We start from the raw sequence: 23,010 nt of genomic DNA, 5'->3' as shown, positions 1-23,010 counted from the left end.
TCTAAAGGACATCCCAGGACCACATGACACCTTTCATGTGCATAGTGCCACATATTGTGCACTTGGTTTCCCATAGCACATAATGGACTTGTGTCAGTGCTATTTCCTGGTTCATCTCATTCACACTAAGGCTAGTGGGTATGCCCCCATATAAGGAAATTATAATATTAATAATAATAATTCAAGCATCTATAAAGTCTTCAAGAATATATAATACCTGGGAATATAAACTACAGAAGTGCAAAAGAGAGATGAAAAATGGTTTCTCTAATTAGAAAATTACTAAATGATGAGAAGCAAAGAGCAGGTAAGAAGAGGCAAAGGGCAGTTTGCCTACTACTGGGTGAGAGTGTTGATGAGAAATTGATCTGCTCTCTAATAAATCCGCTTGCCTGGCCCCAAACGTGGCAAGATGTTGAATGGACGCTGGGGTCCCTGAACCAATGACGGTAAAGCATTTTGATTCCTGTGTGCTCTGCTTGCCAGGCATAAATATTAATAAGGTTCCAGCCTCAGTACTGTTGCTGATGCAGCTGTTTCTACATTCATGTGGAACAAATTCAGTAAATGCAAAAGAGCAAGGCATGAAAGAAAATATTCACTTGCTTGTCTGAATTATTCTTGAAATCTGGTCTTGTTCCTTTCTTTCATAAGGAGGATTTTTTTTGGGGGGTGTGTGTGTATGTTCGGGCTCAAGTAAAATGGGACAAATTTGCACAATTTGAGGATCTTGTTGCAAATGGCAGTGTCAGAGGGTAGAAACGCTGGCAAGACAGTCATTTGCAGCCATCAGGTCAGAATCTGGAAGTGCAGCACACAGGAGCCACATGCCCAGCAAATACTCCTTTTTTGTTTCGACTCTCCTCGGTTAAAAAAAAAAAATCCTTCCAACCCCAACGACTCATCCTTGAAACCCCGATAGCAACACGCTGCCCTGCATTAGTACTAAGTCTAATTTCTACTGAATCCGTTGCCTCCCTCGACCAGCTCGGATTTGGTATGTTAGGGAAGCAGGAGCCTTTGAGACCGGTTTGAACAAAGAAATTTTTTTCAAGGTCTTCTGCCACCACCCTGCTCTCTCCTCCCTGCAGTTACATTGCGGCTGGCAGCGCTGCTTGCTGTACGAAAGAGTGTGCTTGTCAACTCGTTAACACTTTTCTTTTTGCCTTTGCTAAAGGCATGATCGTGCAAATTAATCGTAAAGACCTCATCAAGCAGCTGCGTTGGCCTCTCAGGTGCCTCTGATAAGCATTTTCAGAAGAGTGGAGAGAAAATAAATATGATTTTGAAGGCTGAAAAAAATTGGTCCCCCAGATCACTCATATGTGCATTAAATATCTGTCTTACTGGCAAAGAAAATGACTGAGCGATGTCTCTCTCCCTGGCACCAGTTGCTGTCCGCTGCTGGGCTGGAGGGAGTGATCTGGGTGTGAGGAGCTCGCAGCTGACAAAAGCAGGGTTTGGGGGAGCTGTGCAGGGCTGGGCTGTGCTGTCAGTGCAGCAGTACAGCCGTTCTCCTGATGGCAGGATTTACACAAAGCTTTGATCGTCTGGCTTATTAAAGCTGGAAGCATCCTCACCAAGACAGCACCGTTTCCATCCCTTCCTTCCCCTTGTGCTTTAAGGAATCCCTGCGCTGGAGCTGCAGTGATGAGGAAAAGGCAGCAAAATTGGGGTGTGGTGACAGAGGACAACAGCGCCAGTACTGACATTGTCACTCGGGACCATCCGTGAAGGTGATTGACAGGCGCTTGTAGGGGAGTGTCAACCTGTGCTTGCAGATTTGCCTGGGTTTTAAGGGCTGAGGCCTCACTTTGGCACAGGTGGGGATGAAGGTAAGTAAGCAAACCATCCAGCACTGCCTCTGAGCACACACTGCAGCATTTTACACAATGGCCAAGTGAGGTTCATCATTACAAGGTTTATCTTCTCCTCGCAGGAGCAGGTAGTTTTTCAATTGATTTGTGTAGAGGCAGGCTCAGATTCTGAATGCATTTTAAAAAAGATATCACTTCCAAATGGCATGAATCCCTTTCTCCTGCTCTCTCCTCCCATTTTCCCATTTACGGGTCTTCACAGGATTTAGGGATACTTTTCACCAATTTGTGTTTGCCTCACAAGAAACATTTAACTTCATGTACACCGATCTTTCAATCCTGAGGAAGAATCCACCCCAGGACACTGAAATAGCAGCAACAGTGCCTGGCACCAGCTTTTTCAAACACAAAAGCAGAAAAGGGACATAATTTCTCATGCTTTCTGAGAGGCAGCAGAGAAGGATATTTTTCAGCTTCTGTTCAAGGGTGGGACACAGACTTTTTGAAGATGCAGTTTCAGCCTCTTGGAATTGTACTTTAAAAATGCAGTAAAGGTACTGATAACATTTTCCTAGGGTGATGTGTTCTGACAGCCAAACTATTCTGTCTGTTCTGTTGTCATGCAAATAGGGAACACCCCCATCTTTGGCTACTAGTGTGAATTATTATTTTAAATGTTTTTTAACTTAGGAATTTGGAAACAGGTCACTAAAATGATGTTTGGGGAAGCCATATCCTGTGTAATCACCAATAACACCAGATACACTGATGGGGTGTCAAACAGTAGCTGTTTGATATCCTTGTGCTAGGAAATAAAATACACACCAGCTCTAAATCATGATTTTCAAGAACTGTACTAGGAACTTGGAGATCCTGGCCAAAGCAGCCATATCCTTATGGATCAGGTGACATTTGCTGCTCTCTAGTAATGTATAAATGATTCTTTGAAATATGTCCTCTTTTGGCTAAAACACTCTGTTCAACAGAGCAGGAAGGAAAAGCCAAGAGAAAAAACTGGATTGAGCTGAGGAACTTCTGAGTGAAGACTGGGAGGCTGCTAAGGGACAATGCCAGGTCTGTTAGCTTCCTGCCTTGCTCAGGGAAGAGGATGGAAAATAATCAAAGCTGGTTTTGTACAGTTAGTTTTGCTTGCTTGCAAATGGAAAAATGAAAAGGCCATGGCATCAGTTTAAAGAGTAATGAAAGGGAGTGGCTGTTTGGAGAACCAGACTGAGAGGCAGGCCCTTGCTGGCATGCTGGAGAATGGGACAAGCCATACACAGGCACATCCAGTTGGACCTGCAGGTTAAGGGAAAATGGAAAATGGAAATCCTGGCATCAGCAGAAGGAAAGTACCCAGAGGGGTGGGGAAGAGACCAGAAGTGCAGCAAGTTCCATAACCATGGCAACAGCAAACTATCTGTCAAAAAAAGGAATTTCATTCCACTCCCAAAGCAGCCTGAATCTCGGTCAAACCTTTGTTTATGTGGCTGCCAGTGCTGCATGTTGAATCAGTAATTTCCATGGCTATGAACGTGACTCTCTGTCACATTCAGCCTGATCAGACAAGTGAGCTCTTGAGTCTGCAGCAGACTGATGTTCCCTCTGGTTCAAGAACACTACATACTCTCTTCACTGGCCTGGCACTGGTCTAGGTGACCCAAGGACAGAAAAATATCAGGATCCACCAGGTGTCTTGTATGTCACATAAGATCTAGAAATTGAATTGAGCAATATCAAGGAAAATATTTTTCAGTACTATCTCATGGGTTTTTTTTCCTTCTCAGCCTTTCAAAAAGTCAGTTCCATTAGCCTTTCACACCTGTGCCCTTCCCGTCAGGTCACAGGTGTGTAATTACCCCATTGCTCCTGTAGAACTCGCTACAGATGCTGACATCTATGTAGGGGAGGTGGTGTTGTTAAGATTCTTTGGGATTCTCCACCATGAAGTGGTCTATCTGCATACCAAATATGATTTCCAGTTGACTGCATAAATCTCTTGTCCCCAAGGGGAGCAATGAGTCACTCTGTGTTAGTGCCTCCCGTCCGGCAGCTACAAAACCATGTGTCTGAAATGCTCCAGCAGATCTAAGGCAAGGTCCTCCAATGACTCATATGACAATGAAAGGAAACTGTCTGATTTGATAACAGCAGAAATGTAGGCTGGGCTCACAAAGGTCCTTACAAGCTGTGTGTCACAGGGAGCTGTGTTCAGCTGCAGGGAGATAGGCAACAATTATTGTACTCTTCTAGTCTGCAGAGGAGTGAAATAAAACAGGGTAGAAGAGACTGGCAGGAGGCCACTGGGTCAGTTGGGCACCAAACCTAACAGACATGATTTCTAATCAAACACACTGTGCAGAGGATCCCAGCTGACAGAGAATTGCTGTGCCACTTGCATTCCAGGCTTCATCCCACATGTATGGAAATCCTAACAGCTGAGGTTACAAACCCCAGAAAAAACCCCAAAACCATTACCTTAAGTCTTTTGGAAATCAGGAACTTAATTTCCTTGTAGCAGTGCATGCCTAGGTACCAGCATGTGTGATGAGGAGGTGTTGTAGCAGTTCTGCTAACACTGTCATAGCAGCTGCTGCAGATGTGGAATTGCTTGTACATCTATATTTTGCATCTGCTTACTAGTGCTTTTCAGAGAGGGCTGGCTTTGATAGTGCTTTAGATTGCAAGATTCACAGCATGAACTTAGTGTAGTTCCCTTGCAGATCTCTTAAACTGATTTTCATACAAGTTCACAAGTCTGATTCCCCCATTTTCTGCAACTTTTTTGGAAGTTCCAGCCTGGATTCTCTTTCCATCTCTTTTTCTGAGACTACAACTCAGGCTGATCAACACTTGACAAAGAGTTTTGAGTCCTCAGGTTACCCCTGTGGCCATGGTTAGATGATTCAGGAGCAACTTCCTATCACAGCTAACCAACAACCCATGCCAGGACCCTGACTCATCCTCATATTAGAGGCACGAGAAAGAAAGACTGGGCCAGCCCCACCTTAAACTGGTTTAGATGGCCACAGCCTCACAACCATGGTAACACTAAAGTGTAAGGAAAGACACTTCTCCCTTTCTTACTTGCCTGATTCTGCCTTCCATGATGACAGCACAAGTTTTTGAGCAGTGGGACAACAATCTACATCAGAGGATGGATCCAGCTGAGAAAAATCATTCAATGTCAGAAAAAAAAAAAGGAAGTATTTTTTCCAGATCCTCAGGTGCCTTGATGTAGAGGGAGAGAAAAGAGCCCTTCAGCCATCTGATGCCACTGATGGAAGTCTACCTACAATGAGCATCCAAGCCTCAAATAAAGTAGATCCCTGGAAGCCTGGGACTGCAGCACAGCTACCACAGCAGCAGCCTGGTGTCATGGAGCCTTAACAGAACAGTTGGAAGGTTTTGCTTGGCTTTATCAAGAGTAATTTACTCCTCTGCAGAAGGATGGCAAATCAAGAAAATTAGAACACCCTAGGCATCAACAGGAGGTTCACTGACACACACTAATGGTTACCTGCCTTCTCACATGTCAGATTCACTCTTTATTCATGCAGGAGCCAAAGCACTGAATACATTTTGGAATCAGAAAAAATTGCTGCTCTCAGTGATATGGGTCTCGACTCCACAGTTACCAGGAAGATTTACTCCTCACTTAAAACTCTACTGGAGGGGAGATGATGATCAGTAAAAATCAAGGTTTAGGATCTAGTGATTCTTAGGGGCAACCTAACTTTTGGAGAAGAACAAGGTAGATAGAAGTACCTCTAAATCCTAAATACCTTTAAATCACTTAAATACCTTTAAATCACCCTTCCCAGAGCTTGGATCTTACCTGAGCAGGAACACATATGCATCCATATAAACAGGCAGTGCTTTTGCCAAGGTGTGTTTGCTTTATCATTATTTTCCTCTCCAGTGTGTCTACTACTACACCTGAGGCTGATTGCAGCCTCATACCTAACAAACGAAGCAGACTTGTGGGTGCTGCTTTCAAGGCCACAGGAAAAAAAGATGAGCATTTTAAAGGAAATGTAAGAGGGTCCATACACATATAGAGTGCTTTTCCCTCTTATTTTGTAGGGATTCTCATGACCTTGCAGTGCGGTAATAAAGAAATTCATTTCACACTTGATGGTCTGGTTCTGCACAGCTCTACTCACACACCTGCACTTCAAATAAAATGCTTAACCAGCATTTTAGTCACTAGATGAATGTTTTTCCTTTTCTGAGCTTAAACAAGGATTTTGCATGATTTACAGAGAGCAGCTGCATTTCACAGAAAAGCATTGAGTACACGGAACTGCTAGCAAGCAGAGGAGCCCTGTGACTTACTTTTAGAGGTCTGCAGGGTTTAGGATAAGGGAAGTTACAGGCACTTTGGACAAGACTCCTGGTGAGAAGAGGAACAGATCACAGCATGACGAAATAGGGGCAGTTCCCTGTAGGGAGAAGCAAGTCAGGAGACAGCCTCAGAAGCAATACCAGACATTTGCACCTGATGCGGAAAGAGCAGTGAAGAAAACTCTTACTTTAGTCCAGCAGATGACTTTAACAAAGGTTCAGCACACAAGGAGGCCCAAACTTCTACTTTGTGGGAAGACACACTGAGCTAGAAATTTGTTAGAACAGATCCTCCACTAGGACTCCATTGCAGAAGCCAACTCTGACCCAGCATAGCAAAGAAACTGGCTCTGAACATTTAGAGGAGGATTTGCCTGCATGAATAAATCTGTCTGCAAAGCTATGCAATGCCTTACCTTTCACCCTCGCCTTCTTTCAAGGCAATGGAAACCAGGCAAGAGAGGCTCCTTCTCTCTCAAAAGAGAGACCTAAAGCAGCTCAGGTGAACTGTACGCTAATATTTCCTCTTCTCTCCACTGATCAAACAAGCCTGGGGCACATTCCTCCATCACCTGCAGGTGTCTAACCAGAGGAATCTCACCACCACCACCTGTGTGGCTCCCAGCAGACATTTTATCCTGTTCCTAGAATTTAATTTTTGCAATGCTCCTGGCTCCCGGCTGTTTTAGCTGGCAGGCCTGCCTACCCAGCTGCAGAGTGAACCTGCAGCTGCAATGAGCAGAGTGCATATAGCCAACACTCTCTCCCTTCCAAGGTGGCTTTTGTCACCTATTTGCCTGTCTGATTTCACAGCTGCCACAGGCAAAGTGTCAGTTTGCAACAGGCTGTGGGGACAGGTTTTTGAGCCCCAACACAATTACCAGCTTCTGCAGTACCTCACTTTGTGGGAGGCCAGCCCACATGGCGGGAAAGGGTCGGGACTGGCTGGTCCAGCACAAGCCTGATGCTGTTTCAGCAGCGAGGCAGGGGACAGACATAGTGGGGGCCTGACACCATACATCCCATAATGCTTTGTGCAAGAAGCAAGTGACAAATGTAGGGCAGGAGGGTGGCGTGCCACCCCCCTTCTCTCCAAGCTGATCCTGTGCCATGGGATGTCGGGGTATGGCAGCTGAGCCGGGCTTAGCTGCCTCCCGGGATTTAGTGTCAGTGCAGCAGCATGGGCAGAAATTAGCACAGGGCTGAGGATTTTTTTTTGGCAGATGCCAGGAGAACTGGAGCGGCTCAGGGAAGAAAAGTGATGAAGGGTTCTTTCCCCTCCACCCATTTCTTCAATGGGAAAATAAAATCTTACCATTTAGAAATGGAAATGTTGATTTCCAGCGGTATGTAGGAAACCGGAGGCAGAGGAAATGCTCATAAAAAGCCAACCTGCACCCTTAACGTGCTTGTTCTTTGTGCAGCGATGATTGCCCTGCCGGTGGCGTGAAGATACATGTTTCCAATTGAAAAGGGCCCACGGCCATCGGGGAGCCGACAATATTCTTATCAGCAACAGACGGTACACTTACTGAAATCCTCTCCAGTAATGACCGACTTTGCTGTGCTGCGGCGGAAAGAGCGATGAGCACAGAATTCACACCCAAAGTAGGGCTTTTAATTATTCACGGCTCCATATTCTCCAGAGCTATGCAAACCCGAATCACTTGCTTTGTAGATCCCCGATGCCGAAAACCTCCACAGCTGAATGAAGCCAAGGTCGCTGTGACCTTCCTCCCCCTTCCCGAGGCTGCACAGGGAAGGCTGAACCCTTTCCCTTTCGTCTGAAACCCCGGGGCTCCTCTCGGGTGACTCCCCGGAGCCATCGGTGTGCCAGGCGCACACGCAGGGGTTCACCTGCCACCTAGCGGGGTTTCCCCATCCCTGCGGCTGCCTCGCGTTATCCCTCTGCCGGGCGGGCGGCGCGGCAGAGCGCGGGGAGGCGGGAGCCGCGGGAAGCCGTGCACGGAGCGGGGGCTCACCGGGGCTGTGGCTGTGTTCACACAGGGGGTGTGCCTGCGCACCGGGAGGGCGCTGTGTCTTTTGAGATGGGAGAGGAATAGTGGGAAACGGAGGGGGTGCGCACCGACCGGGGAGAGTGAGAGTTCGGGGGGTAGGGGGCACGGAGGGGGCGCTCCCGGGGGGCTGTACCCGGGCGTGTTCGTGCTGGCGGGGTCTGTGCACGGACGGAGGGGAGGCTCGGGGAGGGGCGCGCACGGAGCGGGGTGCGGGCACCGGTGTGCGTGTCCGTGTGCGGGTGTTCCCTGGGGGAGTGGGAAGCGTGCAAGCCCCGGCAGCCGGACGGGGCGGGCGGCAGCGCAGGGCCGGTGCCGGGGGCGGTGCCTCCCGGCGGGGCGGGCACGGCCGAGCGGAGCGAGCACCGCCTTCCCGGGGCCGCGGGGCGGGCCGAGTCCGGCCTCCCGCTCGGGCCTTGCGTGCTCGGGCCTGGCCACGCCGGGAGAAGCGGTGATGGAGGCGGCGGGCGGCGGCGGAGCGGCGGGCGGCATCGCCCTGCACGACTTCAGCGGGCAGCTGGGCGAGCAGCGGGTGCACTTCCACGCCATGCGGCTGCGGGACTCGCTCTTCCTCTGGGTGGGCGCCGCTCCCGCCCTGGCCAGCCTGGCCGTCGCCATGTGCAGCCCCCGTGTGAGTGTCGCCCGCCCCCGGAGCCCCGCGGCGCTGAGGGCTGGCCCCGCCGCCTCTGCCCCGCGCTGCCCGGACTAAGCCGTGCCCTGTGCTGTGCTCCGCTTGCAGGACAGCATCCCTGTGGCCGCCTCGCTCCTGGGGGACCCCTCGGACACCGCCTCCTCCTGCCTGGCGCAGCGCTTGGGTAGGTGCGGGGGCGCGCTGCGGGGGCGCGCTGCGCGGAGCCGCCTCCCGCCGGGAACGCGCGGGTCGGGAGCGGGCCGGGCCTCTCTGGGGGCCCTGAGCCGCCAGCCCGGCCCAGGGGGTGCACAGGGATGCGGTGCTCGCTGCCCCAGCCGCAGAGCCGGCACTGCTGCGGGTTCTGGCAGCTTCCATCCAATCCACCGAGTCACTTTTATTTTCCCATCCGTGTACGAGTCTGCGGTACCTGAGTCAGCGGCCTTGGGCACGCTATGCCCTACCAAAGTGAATTATTTGCTGTCCTTATCCTGGCTTTGGGTGCGAGGCAGGGGCAGCACATGCTGCACCTGTCGAGTGGGGTTTCAAGTGACCTGCTCTCTGTAAAGCTGTGACACTGCCGAGGTGGCCGTCATGCCAGGCATGTGCACTTTACCTGAAGATGAAGCCAACCTTCATCACATCTCGCACCTTTTAGCCCCCGCATTCCAAGAAGTTCTGGCCTGGGAAGCCCAGGGTTGTCTCACAGATGCCTGGGCTTGATCTGACTGACCCACATGGGCACTGCTGGGGATGCTTCCTTTTCCATCATGTGCAGTGTGCTACAGCTGCTGCAGTAGCTGAAATCCTGAATCTTAACAACAGCTTGCAAACTCCCATGTCCATACTAAAAAGATGAAAAATACACGGCCTAGTACATCCTAGCACCTTCTCAGCTCTGAGAGCTGTGTCATGCTGGTTACTCATCATCACCCACCAGTGGCCGATGCAGCACCAGCTGGTGAACTGCTGAGGTGCTTTTTACCCAGTTTTAGAAACAACATGCTGAGCTGCTCTGCTCAGTCTCACCTTACTTCCTCTGCTTCAGATGGAAAGGCCACAGAATTATTAATGATCTGTGTGCTGATCTCCATTTCAGACAGTGTGTCCTGAGTTTGTATTGTCAGGCACTTTCATGAATCTACAACACTTTCTTCTCCATGGCCTCATATAAAAAAGGGTTGCTCACAAGACTAATCTTTGAAAAATGGTGTTAGCATCTTTTCTTCTTCACAATAACTTCTGTATGAAAGTAAGAGACTGTTTTAGTTGACCCTGGTGGCACAATTTTCTCTACACACTGAATTCAATCCATTCCACCTCAAGTAATAATTTTATAGGGTACTATATAACACAGCTTCTTTATGTGTAATTAGTGCCTTATCCTTAGGAAGTCAGTAAAAATGTAATCAGAGAGGATTTATTTGGGATAAAGTATAATAGTTTATTCCACTTTCCATTTGATGTCCTTGTCACTCATTTCTTCTGAACCTTGCTCTAATCCTGTGTATAGCATTGCAGCTCGGCTGACAGCTCTAAATTATCTTAGTGATTGCCATACTCCTTTTGGTTTGGTTTTTTTTGTACATATGCTTGCTGTCTCTCTTAAAGGATTTATTACCTGTTTCATAGCTGAAGTTCATAGTAACTTGCCATTTCTTCCATTAGCTCTTTTGGTGTTCCAGGACAGAGGCTGCCTGACTTACCTGACTTTTCTCCTAGTGAGTTGTCTCAGTTTTGCTGCCTTTTTTTCTTATCCTTTTCTATTTTTTTCTTAAGGTGCTTTTATTATTTACATTCCTAATTTCCCATACTTTGTTACTGAGAACTGATACTGTTACTCAGTACTGGTCTATAGGTTACTCTTTGTCCTTGGACTACAATGCACCTTCCTATTTTCTTTTTCTTTGAACGCTTTAGGTGTCTTTTGTTATTTCATCTTAAATTTCTGAGCCAATTGTGGCCCAGCTAGGCTTTTGGTCCATGTTCCTCTGTATCCATGACATCTATCCACTGGGTTGCAGGTTTCCTTGCCAGTCAGCTCCTTTCATATTATTTTTATATACTGTTCTTATTATTTTTATATACTGTGATCCTGGTTAAGGTATATTATTTTGAGAGTGACTTTCTCCTTTGAACCAAAGGTGAAAAAGGTCTATAAGTCTATCATACACTTATGGGTTTGAATAATTGTGCTTGCTCTTTATCTGAGCTTCAGGGAAAAGAAATACATCTTTTTGAAATCTCACACCATAGTCTTTAGGCTGGCTTTGACTGACCAGCAATTTAGGTTAACTCATGGTCACTTAGTCCAAATTTATTTATTTATTCATCTATTTTTTAAAATTCATTTTTCCTAAGACCAGTGGATCTGCAAGATCATCAACAAGCATCCCTTATCTTTGTTTCACAAAGTGCTTGGTAAGGAAATCTGTGCTCTGCCTCAGCTAGAAATACCCATCTTTGCTGTTATTGGAGTTTAGTTTTTCTCCGGGAATTTAAATCCCTGTTATACCCACACAATCTGTAATAGCAGAGATCCTATTCACAGCCAAGTCTGACTTGTACTTCCAAGGTAGCTGTTTTAACCATCCTGACATGTGGTAACCTTCAGGCAGGCAGTTTTTCTCTCCTTTCCTCCCCCCACCATTTTTTCTGTGCAGTTTCTTGTCTCCACAGGCACTAGCAGGAGCAGCATGCAGTGCCATTTGCACATAGCTATTTCTATTTCTTACAATTGCCAGTCGCATTCCATCATCTGCCAAGTGTTCCTGCAATGCCAGGTTTCCTGTCCTCGAGCAGGAGTTTCAGTGCTGCTGTGCAGCACAGTGCACACATTTTCCTTTTTTTTCCTGGATAGTTTGGTAGGGGTCCTAGCCACAACAGCTGCATTTTGTGTGTTGGCTCTATCTCCTTCCTTATTTCTGATTTTTTTTCTGTTGCTGAAGACACGTGTACTTAATTCTTATTCCTCTTTCTACATATATCTATTTATATCTGCTTTTATGAGGTACAGGGACTGTTTCCCCCCACCCTGCGTGATCACTTTGGCACAAGATGTGTCTCACTAGTCAATAAACCTGAATCCTAAGAAAGTTTCATGTAGAATACTGGAGGCCAATTCTTGAGAAAGTCCTTGTCCATTAGTGCCTCCCTCATGTACATATCCTGAAATCACAGTGCTTTGGGCTGCAAAGTATTGATTAGTGCAACGTCTTCAATCTTCCTTTTGTAGGGACTGGCAGACTCTTGGTGAAAATCACCTCAACCTTTTCTTTGAGTATTTCTCAGCTGGGCACTGGTCACTTTCATCACGTCTTTTCCAGCATAAATAGTCTACAAACTCATGTCTAACATTTGTCCAGCCTCTTCTGCTCCTGCTGGGCTCCTCTTCAAGCTTTGGTTTGGGCCTTTGCTCAGTACACGGAGTTGTAGGAGCAGATCTGTGCTGCTGTAGTTTCTCCTGGAACTCAGCACATCCCGGACGATGGCTGTCAAAGGTGATTTTCCTCCACTTTGAAGAGCCAGTGGAACAGGGGTTATTACCCAAGCTGCATGGGAAGCAGACCTGCTGGAGGGCTTTTTAGGTAAGCCTTGTCCTTTGCAGTTTTTGCTTTGCTCTGAAGCTGCAGATGGTCTTCCACAGAGGCATGAGATGTGCCCTCTTTTGTCCTTTCCGCAGGAGTGCACATGTCTGGCTGAATCCTCAGGAAGCAGGGACAGAAAAGGTCCCCCTGCCCCTCAGAGCTGGGACAGAGCCTTGGGAGCAGAGGTCCTTGGCACAGGCAGCCCAGAGAGACTCCCAGATTCACACTGTTCCTGGGAACTGGAACAGCATCCCAGAGACTCTATAGGCAAACATAATTAACAAGTTGAGTTTTGACACTGCAGTGCACTCTGTAGTTTTGTTAGCTGGGATAATGGCATTAATGAGTTCAGAATTAGCATTGCATTCATTTAGGCCATGATGATGAAGCACTAGTGCTTACAAAACATGCTGCTTTGTACCTCAGAAATCTAGTGCCAGGTGCTAATTTTTGCAATCAGAGCACCACGCTGCATTATCTCAGCATTTTGTAGTGCCAAGTCTTAAAAGGCAAATGAATCCTTGCATTTCAGAAGCAGCTCTACTTACTGAGTCAGGAAGCTGGTAACCTATTAGGATACAAAATAATAAAAAAATCATTTGCATAATGAAAATGCCTTAAAGGAGTTGTTTAACTACATTTTATACATACATATATGTGGGTTTCTGTATTTAACTATTTAGTTTCCTATTTAGAAAGGATTAAAATCTTAGAAGTCCGAGTGTCTCTATTTCGAAGTGTTAAAAATTCAGATGACATTTTTGAATATTCAGCCGAACAGTCTGATTTGTGTCTGGGGTCATTAGCTCCCAGCTCATTCCTGGACAAGAATATCTCGTGACCCAAATACTATTTTTTGTCTTCTATTTTACACAACTCAATTTAAATTTAGTGCCTATTTTCCCTCTATAGTGCTTACATTTTTCAAAAAGTTTAGCTTCAGTAATATATAAGGAGAGCCACAAATTTGCTGTATTACCATGGTAAAATCTAAGTAGGATGGCATTTTATTTATAAAACACTTCTTGGGGTTATCTCTTCTACTCTGATAATTAAATCTTCTTGTCCCACTGGACAGTTTTTTTGTCACTGTTAATTAGCTCTGTCATGGAAGGCAGCTCTTAATTTTGTAGCACCTCTCTCTAGGTACTTGTCATTACAGTAGCCTGGAACTTGTGCTTGGCTTCATCATGTTCAGCAAAGGCTCTCCAGCCTCTTGGAGCATTCATGGACACTGTATGAAAAAAGGTTAATGGAAACAAAATTGATAGCAAGCTTAGACAGAACTGGTGCATAGCTTTTTGGGGCCTATTAAGGCTTATGAACCTTTTAAGGTTCATTAAAAAACCAGAACTTAATTAATTTGGGCCCAATGACTTTCTTGGGCACTTTCCCTCTAATGTTTTACAAACTTTGAGTTTCAGTGCTAAGAGTCCAGTGCTAAGAGTCTGTGGTGTCAATTACAATGTAAGATGCTTAAGATGTGTCCAAAAATCCACTACAAGCTCTGCAAGGCTCTCCAGTGGCTAGTGGTGTCTTGTGTCAGGTCAAAAACTAGTTGACAGTCACCAGTATTATATTGTTCACTTCTGTGATGTGCAAAATCGTGCCCTGCTCCCAGTGGTCAGGGACTTTTCTGCTTTTCATTTATAACTGCACCCAGCACAGCGAGAGTGGAGAACATCTTAGAAATCTGCATGATGTGGCTTTTTTAGAGGCTTGATCAAATACCATAATCACTTTTATATATGAGTAAACTCTGGCTGACTACTCTGTTTTGTGTTTTAGCCAGCAAGACCAAAAAGCAGATATTTGTCAGCTACAATCTTCAAAACACAGACAGCAATTTCACCTTACTCATAGAAAACAGGATCAAAGAAGAAATGACAGCTTTTCCAGACAAGTTCTGATTGTGCATCATTGTAAAAGAAGACGAAGGTTTTGTTTCAGAAAAACTTACTTCAATTTTCACACTGACATTAAGTTAGTATATTTCTTTTATATTATTTTGATTGAATTTGTGGTTGTTATTAAATACAGATACACTTGACTAGGATTTTCTTTTTTTTCAAATAGAATTTGAATTTTCAAAGCAATTTTTTTTTTGCTACCCTGCCAAGTAGGATAGCAAATGGATGCTGCAATGGATGAACATGATTGAAAAAGTGCATGTGATGTGTGGCCTCTACACAGTACTGGGATCTGATGGCGAATCAGTTCCAAATGCTATCTGTACAATTAATCTAATAATTATGTGTGTAATTAATAATGCTGTGTACTAGCACTGAACATAGTATAGCAGCTTTTAGTGTTCAAATAAAGAAACCCCACATTTTTGTATGGTAAAGCTGTGACATGAGTGTTACTTTTGTCCTTTTAGCCCCTCTTGGTTATAGTACTGGTGCTAAACAATGGATTTCCTCCCATCCCTTGGGCACTCAGAACATGAGAAGGATTTCACAAAGGCTTATTTATGCATCCCTGAGGACTACATAGAAGGAAAAAGCACAAGCCAAGTTCTGGAGCAATAGATAAAGCTGTCAGGCTGCTAGAAGAGCATCACGTGTAAATTGAGCATATACATAAAATCAGAGAGGTCTACTACCATGACCACCAGTGAAAAGCATCCTGTTGCAACATCTCTGGGCTTACTTTCAGGTAGGATGGGTATCTTTTACTAAGGCAGATCCATTGGCTGTTTTTTTTAATGAGATGGCAGCCAGGAGTTAACTATCTGGGTTTTGGTGGGTTTTTTTCCTTTCATTCCGAGTTGAGCCCTGACTTGTGCTCAAGCATCAGCTTCTGATACAAACCAAAACTACTAAACTACTAGTGCTGCTTCTAGACAACTGTCTAAGCACCTACAGAAAAGTGATGAATTTATCTTGCTGTGGTGCTACAATCAGCAATTAAAACCTGTAACTGAGAGGCTGCTGCTGTAGAAGGCACAGCTGCTGAGTCTCTTGTCCAAAAGGGTTCGAACACCCAGCGGCTTCAATGTCTCATATTTGGTGTGGGTGCAGAGGGCCTCTCCTTACCTGGTGGGAACAGCTGCCTGTCCTTGGCTGCAGTTCAAGATCAGAATAGCAAAAAGCAACTGTTGAAGGGTGTTTTCTTTTCAATTTACACCACCGAGGAAACAGAGTCAACTATGCTTCTGTAATTGACTGTAAAGGATAATTACTTGCAAATCAATGTGCTGTTTTAATTAGCCTGATTTACAAACAGCTCATTCTGTTTGTAGAGCAGGGTAGGGCTATTTTCTGAGGCATCAGCTGCTGCTGGGTATTTGAGAAGTCACTGCAAGGGAGCCAGACTAGGGAGAGCAAACTGATGGGACAACATCATTTTATTCTGTACATTTACATACAAAGTTCTTCTCAGTAGGTACAACAGATGTAACATCATGCAGACATTTAGCTTGTAAGACTGTTTTCAGTACTTGATTTAAGCTTGTGCTATGAGGAAGCACCACCAGACTATTCATGATCAAAACATACAGTAACACGATTCTTTAAAACTTCATCAGAAACTGAAATGGGGAGGGAGATCTCGCCCACTAGACAAAACACACCGTACTCCTTTCCCAAAACATTTTACACAACACATTTAAAATGAGGTTTGTAATTTCATTTTTTTTCTTAAAAAATTAAATTAAAAAAAAAGTTACAAGGGGGAGATCATCCCCCCACTCAATGGTGTTGTCTCATGTGCCAGCTACAGGCGCAACTTGACATTCACAGAGTTCAGTTAATGGCACTTCTGCTTCCAATTTGGTGACCAATAAAGTGTTTGTCTCCAGGAAGTGGCAACAGTTAAGTAAAATACTTCCACTAAAAAGGACGACAACAAAAAAAGCCTGCTCAGTGAAACCCAAAAGTAAATCACACAACCCCCTTTCAGAGTGGCCACAAACCACTTGCAAACAGGTGTTATCTGTTTGCAGGGTGTCTGGCAACTAAAGCAGTACTGAAATCTTACAAGGGGCACAAAACCCCCAAGATCAAGCATAATGTCACTTCACATTTTTGTTTCAACATACAAAGATGGAGAAAGCCCTTAAATGGTAAACCCAAAGAAAAATCTACTGATGGGCTTAGAGGTTACTGAAGGTTCACAGAAAAAGGCCAAAAATGGACAGGACAGCTTTGGACTGCTTCCCCTGTTGTGGTGGCCAGAAAGAGCCGCCTGAGAAAAGCCTTTCCTGGTGATGGCTGCAGAGGAGACATGGCCAAGGAGCCAATGGTGCAGCAGGCTGAGACCCCAGCAGAGAGCCCTGTCCTGCTGCAGGACTAGACAAGGCAGGGCAAGCTTCCCCACGCTTCCTTTCTGCCCTGCTGCATCATCTGGTACTTGGCTCCTCCACACAAGATAGGTTTAGTGAAAGCTTTCCAACTCTGTGAACGCGTGTGGAAGAACATAATCATCATAGAAGTGTTCATATTTTCAGGAAAAGGAGCAAAACTAGAACTGCCAAGGCAGGAAGTTAGTTTTTGCTTTATTGTCGTGACAGAGGCAGAGGGCCAGACTGACTAGAGAAGCTGGGGCTCCGCTGCAGATCAGTACCGACTACCTGGTTTCAAGCAAAAAAGCAACAAATCAAATCAACTTCCTAAGATTTTTTTCTTAACCAAAAAAAACAACAAAAAAAATTTGCTGCATGTTCCTGTCACCTAATGTATTTACTATCTAAATGTTGATATGTTTAAACAAGTATTCTTTTCCCTGTGCCTGTCATTGGAGAGCAACCACCAGAATAGGAAATGCTAAAGCGCTGTGGACAGCAGCGGTGAGCTCACCAGGAGCACTGGCAGTGCTGGAAGCAGCCGGGTTCACAGGCCTGGATGCTCTGCAAGAGCTGTACTGCACCTTGAGCACACATGGGCCACCAAGGACACCACGAGGGAAGGAGCCACTGGCTCCACAGCACAATGGATGGCAGGGCACTGCTTTTTGCCTCTGTGCTTGCACCTTCTCCTCTCCCAGGCCCTTTCTCTATTCCCTGAAGCCTTGTTTTGCTTCTTCAGCTTTTTGTTGTGAACCCATTTCTTTTGTACCCGAATGTGTGTGGCTTGCAACAAGCATCTTGCATCGAAGGCAAAAGGTATTGCACAAATTTGGTGTGAATACTGCACGAGTGGGGAAGGGCTGGGTTTTTTCCTCAGGTGAACACAGACTGCAAAGGTCTCGGCACAGAACAAAAAGAAGCAGCCACACTCAAGCCTGACAATAAAACTTGAGTGTAAGGAAGATCAGGCTCTTGCTGTCACAGCAAGTTTAGCAAGGGTGAAAAAAACCAGTAGTGTAACTGGGCGAAACTACCATCAACTGGTCCAGTGTTTCTTACCAGGCTCAAGAAGAACCCAAGTGTCCACATCATCCTCTGTAAAAATTAGCAGCTTTAGGACAACATTGTTACTCTGAACGCAACCACCTCTGTTGCTTCTGCAGGTCTGCCTGTCCCCTTGCATCCGTCAGCATCTGAGGCTGTGCTACCTTACTGCATGGCCTGCCGGGGAGCATGGATCTCTGATTTATTGGGAGCTGTAAGAGGACATTGGCAGCCTAATGGAGGATGGAAATTGTTAGGTACAGTAGTTAATCGACAATATATACAGCAAGGGAGGAAGGGGGAGGGAAGGTAGAGGAGGAGAGTGCAAATGAGCACTTCTCCTGCCTATGAACGCAAGATGTACATCAAACAAAGTGGCAATCATACGGACAGTCAGTACAACATTGACATCCTGCTGCTCTGCTTGAACGTCTGCACTACCGAGCAATCACAAATGGATGGCCTGAGTGAGAAAGGAGAACAGGGAGGGAGAGAGGGGAGAGTTAACTACAATGCAAGAAAGCTGTTTATGGAGTCCTTGCATTGAACTAGATCCTCACCGTATTCTCTTGAGTGAGAACCAAACGCCAATGGCCAAAGGAAATAATTTGGGGGCTGGAGGAGAGAAGACAAGTGGCCACTATCAAAGTGCCATCTGCACAGCAGGAGGTAAACTGGATGTTCACTTTGTGTAGAATTAATCAAATTTAAGTAAACTTTTTTTCCTGAACTAAAATCTTACAAGAGCAGTCAGGAAAGTGAGGAAATAAGGGTGAATTCATTGTATATTCTTGGGTCAGAACCAGAACACATCTCTCAGAGCCCAAGACAGCTCAGTAAGTCATTATTCACAGGCTATCAATTAATTCCTTTCCAACAATCATTTAAACAGTTTTCCCACTTAAATTGAAAACCCAAACCCTGGTTCTAAAAACACTTAAGACAATAAATACCAGGACACTCATTTCCCAGGAGCAGATATCCCAGCTATGCTGCCTTTTGGAATAAACATATAGATAATTTCCCATGCTCCTTATTATTTATCACTGCTGGTCTATGCTTTTTTCCTGGAGCAGTCAGAGATCCTGATAATTATAACCATTCTAGACAAAACTCATTTTTGCACCATTAGTCAAATCATTTGCATCATCTACATTACAATTAAGGACCAGTGGCAATCACCTAAAATAGATTAATATATTCTTAAAATGCAGAAAGCTGATTCTCATTGAAAAATCAGCTTGGTGGGGTAGGATTTTCTCCAATGCATTCAGTGAAAACAAAAAAGGACTAATTTAGAAAGTAACTTTTAAGTGCACATGGGCTATAAAGACAAATATAAGCTGCCTAAAATGCAGTCAGAGTTTGAGTCACAAGAGGTTTTGCTTTGCTTTTTCTTCTTTTTTTTTTCCTCTTTTTTACCGTATACAAACACAGCAGGCAATCTGGGCACTTGGACTTTCTAGACAGGCAGAAGAATGTTGCACAAGTCTAAGTTTAAGTCAATTCAACTTTGCAGTGAATCCCTCTTTCCTTTAAAGAAACACAAAAAACAAAACAGAAAACAACACTCCCCCTCCCCCCATGGTTTCTTTCTTGGAATGGCTGCACCTCTTAAAAGATGGCTTCATTTTTGTGATCTATGAAGGGAAAAGGAAATAAAGTGCTTCTTGAGAATAAATCAAAATAAATATACATATTTAATGGCAGGAAAAAAAGAGTTCTTAAGGGCTACTGCCAGCCAGGTCTTTTCTCAAATGAGTCTTTTCCCCCAAAACTTTTCAAAAGTAATCTGCACGACTGTTGAAGATGCCAAAATTTGCTTTAGTAGCAGAGTTGAATTCCTCTAAGTTTGTGTCTGCTCCATCACTGGTTTGTAAAATCTGTGCAAAACACCTTTGCCCAAAGTGCAACTCCTCCCGCACAACAGCATCAAATAAAATACAAAAGGAAGAGAAGAAATATAAGACGGGGAAATAAAATAATAAAAAAAAAAAAAGGAGAAGGGAAAAAATCCACCCAGTTACATCTACTTCATGCCATTGGCAGTGGTGTTCTCCGAGATGCCGTCGCTCACAGCTGCTGAGTCATGGAGGCCAGAGTAATCCTTGAGTTCAGAGTTTGTCAGGAGCAGGGGCTGCTCGCCCTTCTTGTGCGGCAGCAGCGGCTGCCGGGTGTAGTGTTCCCCGTCTGGGATGTTCTCAGGCAGGTGCTGGTTCTTGCTCTCGGGCAGCAGCAGGATGCAGATGATGCAGATGAGTGTGCAGCAGGCGAAGATGACGTGGTGGAGGAAGTAACCTTTCTGGTTGTGCAGCTCCATGATGGGGGCGGTCAGGCGGCCGAAGCCTGCGCTGGCCAGCACCAGCCCCAGCCCGCCACCCCTGCAAACACAAGAACGGGCGAAATAATCACACTCAAGTATCATTTCACACCCATTTAACTGCCCCACATAAGAAGAAGAGAAGCTTTACCATGTGAGTGTGTAGACAGCACTCTAAAGTACTCCCAGTTCCAAGTACTCCCACATTCAGTGAGGGAAAACCAGATTTTGCTTAGCATGCCACCCTTCTCCACTTAGACAAGACACACCAAGGAGAAGTAAGTGCAGAAGTCAATTCTGGCTGCCTCTAAAGTATCTGGCACCATTCAGCAGTGGAGGCAGGAGATTAGACTTTACAATCCATTATACCAAACACAGAGTGCTGGAATATTTTCTACCTAAAATCATGTTATGGCTGGAACTTCTCTACACAGTGGAGATGCAATAAAATGCATAACTTTCAGAAAAAAAAAGAAGCGTGAAAATAGACTCATATTCCTCCAGCTAGAGGCACAGAGGCTGCTTGTGAAAGGCCAGTTCAGTGCTCTCTCCTGATGCTTGGCTATGCAAGCAAACTCTCTTGCAATTCCTTGTCTTGCTTATCAGCATCTCTCCAGAGGCTGGTGCAGGAGGCCTGGCACACATCACATCCTGGGGCTGTCTCTGCTGGGTGTCCCCACACAGAAGTGGCACTGCAGGTGTTTTTTTGGGGCAGGCCATACCCTCCTGCTGTGACACAACTGAGGTCTCCTGCCAGCAGAGGGTCGCCCTTAAATGACTCATTTTAACAAAATCTGTGAGAGTGGCAGCTCCTCTTTCATTTTTCAAAGACTGCTGCCTGCAGAGGGAGACCTCCCTGTGAGTTTAATCACTGGCATCCTGCTTCCCTACCAAGCCTGTGAGGGCAGCACACTTCCTACACTTCCTCTGGGAGATGCCATCTATTCTGCAGATCAGAGGGGTTCAGTTCCTGGCCCAATGCAGAACTGTAACTATCAACAACAACTGGCCCTTACAGAAGACGGCTTGCAGAAAGCAAATGGACTGCTTTATGTCAAATATTTGGCATAAAACCAGCTTCCCAGACTACAGCATCCTGGAAATCACTGTACAAATAAACCTACAAATGCCAAATTCACTCAGCCAACCATAGTGTTAAAGCTAATCTTTACTCAATCCTTTCCAAAATCCACTGCTGCTTGCTTGACAGCTGAAGGATAGCAAACATGGGTTTCAAAAGATGCTCTTGGGACACTGACTGGATCAAAAATTCACATATGTATGTTCCAGTTCTTCAGACTCAGCAGAGCATCTTTCACAGACCACAGTGGCTTCCCCAAATACTGCAAAAGCCCTTATTAAAAACTTGCCAGCTTTCCGATGGCAATTTAGAAACCCAGCTGAATGCAACTATTGTGCAAATGGCCTCCCTGCAACTTCATTAATACACTCACATGAGTAATTGACACAACCAGTCCCAAATGCATTGCAGATCTCTCTCCAAGCTGGCTCTGGAGCAACAAAAGCCTGGCTCATTTACATCAGTGATTGCAATGGCTAAATTGTATCTCAACCCCCCTGAGAAGGACCTGAGGTGAGTTTTAAATGCTGCTGTAGAAGGACATCAAGCAAGCTGAAAGAAAACGGGAAAAGGCAACAACAAAGATGGCTCTGTCATTTATGGGTCAAGTGGCTTCAGATTTACAGGGGGGGAAAAAGTTTTTCCATATGACGTCAGTAATTAGAGTAGGCATTACTTTTTCCAGTGCCATCAAAACCTGGCAGAGGAAGGCTTGAAAGTGTGTTTCAGTGTGTGTCTTAAAAGGGGTTTCTTTAAAGTTTAACTACTGCAGATGTGAAATGTGAAGGGAAAAATAAAAAAGAGAAAATTGAAAATACTCTCAGGAATTTTTTGTTGTTTCTGTGCACATCAAGAAAACAGCTATAGGACAGAAGAGGCAGCATGCTCATGATTCACACTGTTTTTGCAGGTGACAAGGGGCAGCAGGTGGAAAAGAAAAACATTCTGAGTGCTTTGGGGCATTGCTCCTCCTCAGCACAGGGAATTCCACAGCAGGGGCCAGCGTCTGTACTTCAAACACTCTCCAGATGCAGAGTGGAGCCTGGAGAGGGAGTGCGAGGGCTGCTGGCACCCACAGTGAGTCCCAGCTTTGTCCCTTGCACCTCTGCCTGCCAGTGCCTGCTCTGGGGGGGCTTTCCTATGGCATGGCCCCATGGATGATCAATCAGGACCACTTTCCCAACTCCTGCTACCCCACTGACAGTGGGGAGGGATGGTTTGCATGAGGTTTATGGTCCTAATGTGGGTAAATTGCAAAATTCAAAATTCTGCCCTCAGAAAGGTCCTGCTTGCTCATACGGTAGAATTTCCTTGCTTGCTACCTCAGTGTTTTGCCAGAGAGCAGCAATACATCCTCACTGACATTCTAAGGGAAGGGTCTTGTCCTTCTCAGCACTCCTCAGGAGAGCAGAGAATTGTTACTCCTGTCTCAGACAGCCATGTCTGCATTGAGCAAATGGGTCAACACACAACATGGCTCAGAGTACAAGTGAGCCAGAGAGATGCCCAGGCTAAAGGAGGCTTTGGGAGAGCACCTAGTCCAGCCTCCTGCACAAAGCAGGGCCAGCACTGAAATCAGACCAGGTTTTCCAGCTCAGCCACTTCTTAAAGTCAGTCCCTGAAAACCTCCACAGCTTGTACATAAAGGACATTTTGTGCACTCAGTCCTAGGCCAGAGATTCAAGTAATACACCAGCATACCCTTGGCCCCATGGAGCAAGCACCACCTTTGAGAAGCCAGGCCTTATTCAGGTCCCAGTAAACAGCCCTGCATCCCACTATGTTGAGGAATACATTCAGTGCAGGTAGCTGGGTGGGCAAGGTGTGGTGTCAGCTGCAGATTGAGCTCCAGGGGGTTGGACCCCAAGAGGAGAGGCTGTGAA

General features: G+C 45.7%; 2 protein-coding genes across 3 annotated transcripts in view; one reads left to right on the top strand and one right to left on the bottom strand.

Moving 5' to 3' along the window:
* The first annotated feature begins 8,477 nt into the window (after positions 1-8,477).
* On the top strand, positions 8,478-14,741 carry PSMG4 (proteasome assembly chaperone 4). The gene is made up of 3 exons (XM_054637679.2): positions 8,478-8,810; positions 8,919-8,994; positions 14,183-14,741. The coding sequence occupies exons 1-3, from the start codon at positions 8,634-8,636 to the stop codon at positions 14,302-14,304; spliced, it is 375 nt and encodes a 124-aa protein (XP_054493654.1). The 5' UTR covers positions 8,478-8,633; the 3' UTR covers positions 14,305-14,741.
* Positions 14,742-15,725: 984 nt separating this feature from the next.
* SLC22A23 (solute carrier family 22 member 23) overlaps positions 15,726-23,010 on the bottom strand; it is a 109,993-nt gene continuing 102,708 nt past the window's right edge. For both annotated transcript variants that reach the window (XM_054644412.2, XM_054644420.2), the window contains one exon: positions 15,726-20,107. In XM_054644412.2, coding sequence (XP_054500387.1) covers positions 19,756-20,107 — 352 coding nt within the window. In that variant the 3' untranslated portion in view covers positions 15,726-19,755. The remainder of the gene's footprint in view (positions 20,108-23,010) is intronic.

The sequence above is a fragment of the Agelaius phoeniceus genome, chromosome 1 (assembly GCF_051311805.1).
Source record: "Agelaius phoeniceus isolate bAgePho1 chromosome 1, bAgePho1.hap1, whole genome shotgun sequence".
In the NCBI taxonomy this organism is placed as follows: domain Eukaryota; kingdom Metazoa; phylum Chordata; class Aves; order Passeriformes; family Icteridae; genus Agelaius; species Agelaius phoeniceus.
The sequence above is the reverse complement of the archived record's forward strand: the minus strand, read 5'-3'. Positions and strand labels throughout refer to the sequence as shown.

Excerpts from the sequence above, each read along its gene's own strand:
- PSMG4 (XM_054637679.2), top strand. The coding sequence starts at position 8,634 with ATGGAGGCGGCGGGCGGCGGCGGAGCGGCGGGCGGCATCGCCCTGCAC. Across the intron at positions 8,811-8,918 it reads TCGCCATGTGCAGCCCCCGT|GACAGCATCCCTGTGGCCGC; the intron begins GTGAGTGTCGCC and ends CTCCGCTTGCAG. Across the intron at positions 8,995-14,182 it reads CTGCCTGGCGCAGCGCTTGG|CCAGCAAGACCAAAAAGCAG; the intron begins GTAGGTGCGGGG and ends TTTGTGTTTTAG.